General features: G+C 39.0%; 1 protein-coding gene across 1 annotated transcript in view; it reads right to left on the reverse strand.

The window, feature by feature from the left end:
• Positions 1-1,632: 1,632 nt before the first annotated feature.
• The window catches only part of HSD17B12 (hydroxysteroid (17-beta) dehydrogenase 12), a 160,448-nt gene continuing 151,837 nt past the window's right edge, over positions 1,633-10,243 (reverse strand). The window contains exons 10-11 of the mRNA XM_012655324.1: positions 3,237-3,386; positions 1,633-2,968 (exon numbers count right to left, since the gene is read on the reverse strand). Coding sequence (XP_012510778.1) covers positions 2,864-2,968; positions 3,237-3,386 — 255 coding nt within the window. The 3' untranslated portion in view covers positions 1,633-2,863. The remainder of the gene's footprint in view (positions 2,969-3,236; positions 3,387-10,243) is intronic.

A 10,243-nucleotide genomic window follows, 5' to 3' on the forward strand; every position in this document is an offset into this window, starting at 1 on the left:
ATGAGGGAAAACTCAAAGAGTGGGGTGGAGTGGGAATCAGGAAGGATATATTAATAAAGAAGAAAAACAGGAAAAGTTGTAACTGATTCATCCTGTGATATGTGTGAGGGGAGAGTAGAAGGTTACTATGTATCTTTCATTGGCACAGTCTGTTAGATTTCTAATCTTTTCTGCAGTGAATTTAATTTATGGTTGTGACAAAGATGTGCTTTGTTTCTGTGGAAACATTTCAGAGGGGTTTGGAGCTAGTATCCTGAGAGGGGAAATAAACAGATACAGATTATGTGCTATTACAGTAGACTTTCAGTAAAATAACCAGTTAGTTTGGGGTTAGAATTTCCTGGTAAGGTGTTTTTAAAGTAATTTAAAATGAAACCCATTCATATGGTCTGTCCCCTTCTCAAGGAATGATCCCTGGCCCCATCCCCATCCCCTTCCCCAATTCCTTTTCTTGTTTGCTGGATCAGTCCTGAGTTCCCATCCAGCCCTTGTGCCATGCCCAGAGTATGTGCATGGCTTTTTTCCTTTCTTTTTAGAGACAAGTTCTCGCTCTGGCACCCAGGCTGGAGTGCAGTGGTGCGATCACAACTCACTGAAGCCTTAAACTCCTGGACTCAAGTGATCCTCCTGCCTCAGCCTTCTGAGTTGCTAGGACTACAGGTGTGTGCCACCACACACAGCTAACTATTTTTTGTAGAGACAGGATCTCACTAAGTTGCCCAGAGTGGTCTTAAACTCTGGGCCTCCAGTGATTCTCCCACCTTGGCACCCCAAAGTGCTGGGATTACAGGCATGAGCCACTGTGCCAGGCTGCCTTTTTTTTTTTTTTTTTTTTTTTAGACATAGTCTCACTCTGTCATCCCGGCTAGAGAGCAGTGGCATCATTGCAATCTCAAACTCTTGGGCTCAAGGGATCCTCAGGCCTCAGCCTCCTGAGTAGCTGGGACTACAGGTGCAGCCAAGATGCCTGGCTAATTTTTCTATTTTTTGTAGAGTCGGGGTCTCACTCTTGCTCAGGCTGGTCTCCAATAGCTCAAGCAATCCTCCCCTGTCGGCCTTCCAGAGTGCCAGGATTACAGATGTGAGCCACTGCACCCGGCCTGGGTTCAAATCTTATCTAGTACACATCAGAACATAAAATCAAGTCAACATAAAGTTAAGTCTAAACATCATGCTTCATTGTTTTGAAGGTTTGGAGTATATTGTTTTCTCCTTTAGCATGATTTTTCGTGTTCATGTCATCATCTTGATCATGGTGTATCAAATACAAGAGGATACTTGCCAAGTTGAAGCAATCAAAGCCATAGCCCAGAAGTTTTAAAATTGCTAAGGGATTTTCTAGCCAGAATTACAAGTATTTTCTAACTGCGATAAAAGAAAAAGTATATTGTATCCTCACAAACCAATCTCTCCCTATCTACCACCTCTCCACCAAAACCAACCACCAAAGCAAGCAAGCAACCAACCAATCAACCAACCAACATGCGAAAGCAGATAAAATACTGCACAGGCCATTGCGGTATCACCATTTCTACGACAAAATGATAGAAGAAAAAAGGAAAATAATATGTTTTTCAAAAAGCTAAATTTATTCAATTTAAATGACATTCCTTCATTCTGAGATTATGTTCTTGCTAATTTTTGGTGCTAAAATATATTTTCTCTTACATAATGATGCTGATAGCAGATGGTAGTTTGGGTTTTTTTCCTGTTTTTGTTTTATGTCCTTAGCTGGCAAAATTAAAAGCCAGGAACACTTAAAAGCCCCAATTAAAAAAATTTCTTTGATAAATTTACTGGTGCTTAAAACTCAGAGCCTAGGAACCATAGCCTAGGTAAAAGCCAACCTTCTGTGTTGCATATTTTCTATAGTACTGAATTCTTTTTTGGTGCTTTCCCCACACAAATTATGTAGCAGGATAAAAGTCAGTCTTACTAAGCCAGTATAAATATGGCCTTAATTTCAAGCACCAAAGAAATGTATTTTCATTCAATAGCATGCCATTTCTATGATATCATTACTTTTACAGGAATAGCCGGTGTCACATTTGTGAGCAGTATTGGTTCCGTGCAGAAACAAAGGCGGCTGGCAGTCCAAGCAGGTCACTCTCGGGTTAGGGTTTCGTGGCACCGTAGGTAGCTGCCAGTCTCGAGGTACACTTCGGTCCATTTACCTTTATACATAGTACCAGGCAGCTTTCAGTATTTATGTACATTTAAACTGAGAGGAAATGTGTATTACAAGAAAGCATAGTTTAGTAGGCTTTATGTGTTAGAAATAACTCTATATTTCACAATTATTTTTACATCATTAGCTACCTTTGAGAAAGAATAGTTCCATATAAATGTACCAGCTGGAACATACTTTTAGAAAACTTTATAGAGATCTTTGTAAATTGTAGTGTGTCCTCCCCCAAGCAAATCAATTAATCTCCATTCCCTCAAAGTGTTAAAAATGAAAAAGAATATCTAGACATTACGTTTATAATCAGTTTCAGAGAAAATACAATGATCAATGGCATTTTGGAACAGATAAAACTGTTGAGTTTTATGTTGGACTCTATCATTCTGTGATTGGCTCTCATCATGTCCTATTAAGTGTTTTTGGTAATATTAGTTCTATATTCATTTGATATGAGCATTTATATTAAACTTCAAAATTACTCGTAGTAGTAGCCAGAATAAATGTCAGAAACTCCTAAAAACAACTTCTGTTTTCCTCCCAATTAAGACAATATTTAGCCATGTCAGTATTGAAACTATTCAAAAGACAGCTGCAGATTTCAAAGACCAGTGGGGTGCTTTGCGGTGAACACGCACAGGTAGAGCACGTGGCCAAGTTACTCAAGGCAGTTATCAATGCTTAGTTCTTCTTGGTTTTCTTCAGAAAGCGAGCCCGTATGGACTTGTGGACACCCACGACTATTTTTAAATAAATCCAAGAAGGCAGGATTGAGAATATTGAGCCCTAGGGGAAAAAAAGGGACAGATATGTAATTAAAGCTTATAATTTGGGCCAAATTGAAGCATGATTTAACATTTTATTATATTGCTGCTTTATTTATAGGTAGATTTTTAAAGTTCTTGAGTGTACAGTTTAAAATAAAACACAGATGCCTTGTTAGTATGTCTAGATAAGGTATATGTGCTAATATCTCACATACTATTTTGTGACTTAATAGGAAAGAAAACCCCAAACCGGAAAGTACTGATTTGGGGCTTAAAGATTTACGTACCATAAGAGAATGGATCGGGTATCCATTGGTCCGGGATTGCAAGCCTACTGTTTTAATTGCGTACTTCACAAACGTCTCCGAAGAGGGTTTATCAAAAGTTGGCTTCCGGATTTTAGCCATTTTTGTGGCTACGAAGTATGGCAGGACACACTAGAAAGGCAACACCCGCCCCCCCAAAAAAACATGTCACTGATTAGGAAGGCCACAAACTCAAAATTTACAGTGGTGTGTGATTGCTCTTAGTGGTAGAAACATCCTGACGAAACCTAATGTTTGTATCTTCAGAGAGAGAGAAGAAAAGAGAAGCACCTCTCTAAAGTCAGCTTGACAGAACACAGGATAGCTTAAACCAAATTCTAACAAATCAATCTATCAATAAATCAGAATTTGAGACTAGGATAAGTATTAAAAATAAGCAGAAATAGGCCAGGCGTGGTGGCTCATGCCTGTAATTCTAGCACTTTGGGAAGCTGAGGAGGGAGGATCACTTGAGGTCAGAAGTTCAAGACCAGCCTGAGCAAGAGTAAGACCCTGCCTCTACTAAAAATAGGAAAAATTAACTGGGCATGGTGGTGCACGCCTGCAGTCTCACCTACTCAGGAGGCTGAGGCAGGAGGATCATCCGAGGCCAGGAGTCTGAGGTTGCAGTAAGCTATGATGATGCTACTATACTCTAGCTGTGACGACAGAGCAAGACTGTCTCACAAACAAACAAACAAACCAAAAAAATCCAGAAATACACCTTTTTGAACCTTTTTAAAAAGGAACACAAATTAAATAGAAATCTAGAGAGCAGAGATTCAAGATAGGATACCCTTTCTACCCTGACTACACTGAATATTGCTACAGAACCATCAAGTAGATTTTTGGCATTTTATCTTCCTAAATAGATAATATTAATTTTCTCATAATTTATGATTAATTAAGCTTGTTCTATCAGCTTGGTCCTTCTAAAATAGATACTTTCTCAGCCTTGGGCTATTATTTTTCTTCCCTAATTACTTACTATTCTTTCTGCTTCCAAGTTTTATAAACTTTGCTATTGATAAGATAGAACCACCCCCCCTCTTTTTTTTTTTTTTTTTTTTTTTTTGAGAGGGAGACAGTATATCAACATGGAAACAGACTGGGTGTGGTGGCTTACTCCTACATCTTGGCACTTTGGGAGGCTGAGGCAAGAGGATTGCCTGAGGCCAGGAGTTTGAGACCAGCATGGGCATCAGAGCAAGAACCAGTCCCTTGCTATATATTTTGGATGTGATTCAACATAGAATATAAGGAAATCCTATTACAATGAGTCCTGAGTCATGATATGAGAGGTCCCTTCTGTAGTCTGAAATATTAATAACTTGGGCATGGTAGTTCATCAATGAGTGAATATATTCTGTTTATCTCACATGCGTGAAAGGAAAGGGTATAAATTACAATGATGCTTCTATTAAAGAAGAGGATTGGTTCCAACACATGGTGGTCAAAATCAAAAACTTCATTACTAGAGGTAGAAACAAAATTGAGATCTGTTCCACACAATGTATTTCTTTCCTACTGAGACCTAGACAGAGTGTTCCCATGTCTCTTTGGATTTTTGTGTATGTGTGGGTTTTTGCAATTTTGTGTTTTGTATTTTTCCCACTCCAAGTAAGAGTCAAGGAATACAACCCACCATCCCTGACAGGTGGGCTGAAACTTCAGCTTGCTAGTTAGAACCAAGAACCCAAGGGCCTAACCACTATCATCTTCCACCTTTCTCTTTCCCAGTCCCTGCAGCCACAAACCCACACTAAGCAAACTAACGTCATGACATACTTCAATACCTGGGGCAACTTTGATTAGGTAACCTTGGATTTTTGAAAATCTGTTTATTGGAATGATTGCTGTACATTTATCCCTCACTTAGTAAGCAAAGATTTTTTTGTCAAAAAGGTCTTTAATTTTAACACCATTTTGCTGCAAGGATATAGCATGAGAGCACAGACCAAAGAGAGATCTCAGACTCATAAAAGTATGAAATGCAGAGTGCAGTGAGGCTGTTCAATGGGTAGGGAAAGTTTGTTCACCAACCAAAGCAGAGCAGCAATGAAAACACAACAGAGTACACACATATACTCTGGTCTCAAATAATGAAAGAACATAAGCAAACCATTTCTCATCTCTATGACTCAGGTTTAAAGGTCACAAAAATGTGAAGATTAGAAAACCGTTTCCATATCTAGATCGCAAGCCTGCTAAGTATCGTAAAGTTTGAGCTTCCTGAGATAGAGATGGTCTGATAATTACTCTTTCAATTGTATTATAATTCTTTGTTCCTTTCTTCTATCCTTTCTCCCTCCTTTAATATATACATGGCATAAACTGGACTCCTCGACCTTGTAGGGGAATTAAGTTGCACCACCTGACTGAACCACTTGATGGTGCCACAAGTTAAGTCATCATTCAGCTAAACCGTGGACAGCTTAGAGAAGCCCCTGGCTCTGGAGGTGGGGAAAAGGGAGGCATACTCTCAGGAATTCCAAGTCAGTTATGTTTTTCCAGCTAAGAAATGTAAATTCTATTCTGTAAAGGGTATTTATTTTCGAATGGTTTAAAATCAAGGCAGTTAACATGGCCTAGCAGAGGATGGGAAGGATGTAGAGATGAAATAGCTTTTGAGCTTAATCTTAAATGAAGTGGAAGTGTTTGCCAGGTAAACAAATGAGGGAACAGCAGGAGCCAAAAAAAGGAGACATAAAAGAGCATGATGTTTTCAGGGAACTGCACGTAGTTCAGGCTGGTTCAAACATCAGAAATGTGTGCAGCCGTGGCAGGAGGGAGGCAAAACGGCACAGAAAATGAAGTCCAATCACTGGACAATGTCAATTTCTAGAACACAAACAACATAAAGATATGATCTTATTCGCCACTATACCATCAGTGCGTAGAACAGTAGCTGGTACATAGCAGGGGCGTAATGAATATCTACTGAGTGAAGTTGCCAAAGAACACTTCATTATGGACAGCACTAAAGAAGTATTGGGGTCCCTTTCCACTGCTACGGTCCAGAAAATTAATTACATCAGGAAGTTGATAATATGAAAGTTTAAGTGAAAATTTTAGATACTCTGAAGCTTAAGCAAGATCATCTATTTAAACAAATACAAATTTATAGATCTTGCTACTTGCCAAGAATTTAAAAAGGAATATTTCAAGTTACATAAAAATAAAGAAATATTTTACATGTCAAAAGGTCACCTAGGTACATCCTTAAACTGTTAAACAAACCCCAACAAGTAATAATTAATCTATTTCTCCTTCTTACTCAGGAAAACATTATGGGAAACAAGTCAAGAAGACAGTCATACTTTTATAGGAAGCATTTTGGGTAGAACAAACCTTTACAATTTGCTCAAGCTCAACAAGTTGCCATTACAAATATTACTAGCTTAGAAACAGCTACAGATGGGGGCAAGTGTCCTGGTCTTCAAATTTAGAATCCCAAACTGAAAATAATTAATTAGTTCATAAAATAAAGCTGTTGGTACTTTGTTCTTGCTCAGCCTATTTAAAAAAAGAAAAATCACTGGAGACAACTTGGTATTTTTTTCTCACCCACTGCAGCATCTTGCTTAGATATCTGGACTTCATAAAACAATTTAGGGGGTCTTGAGTCAGAACAAGAATCAATTCCATGGAGTAGTGGGATGAAGGATGCCCAAAGCTGCATGGCGGATATTCAAGAATCAAACAATGGAACTTCACATGGTAGAGCATCTTTCATTGGTGGTCATCTGTGTACTAAACATGCTTTCTCAATTTACAAATGGGCAGAACAACTCACAATAATGATTTGGGAAAATGTAGATCCAGAAGACACCAGGCTCCCATCTATTTATACAGTATGGGATTCGAGACACAGTGTCTAATCTGCCTTTAATGAGCATTAAATTCACCAGTGTAGGCAGAACCCATTCTTAAGGCAGAGGTTGGGGCTCCTATGAGATATATTAGGGAAATTTCATTTCCTTAAATCTGAGTATTCATTTACCATTTCAGGACTTAATATCCTCCCCAAATCTGAATAATTATACGTGTATATTCCAGTTTTGGAGTTTGCATTACTGTATTTGCAGACCTTTGAAATGAAATTTTCCACAAAAAAAGCCCTTGATTATCTAATTGGTAGACACCCTAGGACTTTCCAGAAAATGCTAAGAAAAAGGAATTGTTCTGATGCTGCAGAGATCCGTGTTTACACAGCAATGACAAAACGCTCTGTAATAACAATAGGCATAAATCTTAGCACCTAAGTCCAAAATGAAGGAGTTCAAAATATTGTGCTCTGCACAAAGAAGATCCTTGATAAACGCTGGCTAACGGATAATCCTATAAATGACCTACTTCCAAACATGAGGAATTTGTATGCTAACATTCAAGAAACTAAGGAAAACAGTATAATCTTACAAAAAGCATTCACTCAACAACAAATTATTTCCTAAGCACCAACTAGAACGTTTTAGGAACTGGGAATACAGCTATGAATAAAAACAGAGTCCCTAATCTTACAGAGCTAACATTTTAGTATGGGCACACAGGCCACAAACAAATAATTAAAAATGCATACAATATTGGCAGGTGATGACAAAAAGGAAGAAGAAAAATAAACCTGGGTAACAGACAGAGGTGACATAGGCTGTGTCTGCAGTTGGGTTCATCAAGAAAGGTCTCTCCGATGTGGTGACACAGAAGCAAAGATCTGAATGAAGAGAAGGAGTTAGCCAAAAGGATATCTGGGGCAAGAGCCTTTTGGACTGAAGGAGCAGCAAGTGCAAAGGCCCTGAGGTGAGAGTGTGCTCAGGGTGTTTCCAGAACTGCAAGGAGACCACAGAAGTAGCCAGGTGGGGAGGGGGCAAGATAACGTGCAAGTTTGAAATCAGCACATTGTGGGTCATAAGAATCCATGGTTTCACTCTGGAAGAGATGAGAAGCCACAGGAGAATTTTTAGCAGAGGGGTGAAATAACAAGATTTTGTTTTAAAAAGATCACTTTGGCTGCTGTAAGTAGACTGGAGGGGGTATAAACCAGGATAGGAGTAGGGATGCCAGAGAGGAAGGTACCGCAAAATGTCCAGGACAAGCTATAATGGTGGCTCAGATCACAGTGGCAGCAGTGGAGGTCATGAGAAGTGGTCAGATAGTAGATGTGCTTCAAGAATTAACTAAAGTCAGTAGCACTTCCTATCTGGGATGTGAAAAAACAGGTATAGATAGGGTAACAGAAAAAAAATCAGCATTGGTTAAATCAGACCAACTAGGATTCAAATTCCAGCTTGACCTCTTACTAGCTGTGTGATCTTAAGCAAAATACTCAATGAGTGAGAGCCTTAGTGTCTTCCTCTGCAATTAGGGGATACAGCATCTTCCTTGTTGTACTATTATAAGAATTAAATAAAATACTGTCAGTTAAAGAGTGTGTACTTTGAACTCTAGTATGTATTAGCAATTACTTTCTAAGTTTTCTAGCATTTATATTTTCAGAATGAATTCAGAAAGAAGTTGGCTGAATTTTTATATTCTGTAAAAGGTGTAAGAACGCTATTTTCCAGAGAGAATCTCTGACTGTTGAGATAATCATCTGGATAGCTTAGTCCTTCTGGACACAGATTTAATGGTTTGGAGGGACCTCTTAAGTTTTTAGATCTTACACTGCTATAAAGGGCCAAGAAAAAAGATATTATCACCGAGAAAAATGCAGATTCACCTGGTTGGAAGGGGTCTAAGTCCAATTATCCCAACAGCACTAATTTTACTATTCTTAAGGCATTTCTCAAAGTTGACCAGAAATGAATATTTCCAGTGAGAATCTTTAAATTGCTTTAGTTCTCCCTATTTAGATTCCACTTACACTCAAGACATACTCTACTACCTCCTTTTATTTTCATTGGCAATTAACAAGAAGAATGGATGGAGCCTTATATTTTCATTCCCACTTGCCATTTTTCGATAGTTAGTTTTCTAGCTCTTTGAAACCCAATAGAGCTCTACGATCACTCTAAGCAACAACATATTGTAACAAAACATAAAACAGGAATACCTTCTTTCATTTAAAAAAAGAACATTGACTTTTGTTTTCTTCCTTATCTCAGTTTTTCCTATGTTTTCTAAATTTCATAGATTAACCCAAATCTATTTTGATTAAAAACTACATTTTTAACTGAAGTAACAAAACCACCAACTCTCGTCACCAGAGAGGACAAAAGTACTGGAAGGAAGGTAGTAACTTAAGGGAATGGGGCCCAAAAGATTTCTTCACGATGGCAAGTTCAAGTTTAAATGGAGTATTGTAATCTCATGCTAAGAATGAGAAAACCCACTTCATTTTAGGGCAGCTGAAACCTACAGCTGCCCTCGCTGGGTCTAGGTGGCTCTACCTGCATCCCCACCCTTCCTCTGGTACAGAGTCAGGTAAAGTAAACCCTAGGGGCTGGTTTCAGTTGGCAAATGACCTCCTTGTTGACAGTATTTCCAGACAGCATGTGGCTCACCAGGCCAAAGGAGGACAACCGCACGGCAGAGAGCCACAGCTCCACGAGAAGCAAGATGGCACCGCAGACAGAGCACAGGCCGTGGAGTTAACCAAACCCAGGTCACAACCCAGATCAGTGCATCCCCTACACTTTCTGACATTCTTGAACACATCACCCTCCTTTAGTTTCTTTAGTAGTTATCACTGTATAAAATCATCTTATTCATGTATTTGTTTACTTGTTTACTGTCTGCCTCCTTCCCACTAAATGTAAATTCAACCACAGCAAGGACTCTATCTTTTATGCCATTGTATCCTCAATTGCCAGACTATTAGGTACCTTCTAGATATTTCTTTCTTTTTTTTTTTTTTTTGAGACAGAGTCTTGCTCTGTTGTCTGGGCTAGAGTGTCGTGGTGTCGGGCTAGCTCACAGCAACCTCAGACTCCTGGGCTCAAGGGATCCTTCTGCCTCAACCTCCCGAGTAGCTGGGACTACAGGCATGCGCC

This window comes from Propithecus coquereli, unplaced genomic scaffold (assembly GCF_000956105.1).
Source record: "Propithecus coquereli isolate 6110/MARCELLA unplaced genomic scaffold, Pcoq_1.0 Scaffold470, whole genome shotgun sequence".
In the NCBI taxonomy this organism is placed as follows: Eukaryota; Metazoa; Chordata; class Mammalia; order Primates; family Indriidae; genus Propithecus; species Propithecus coquereli.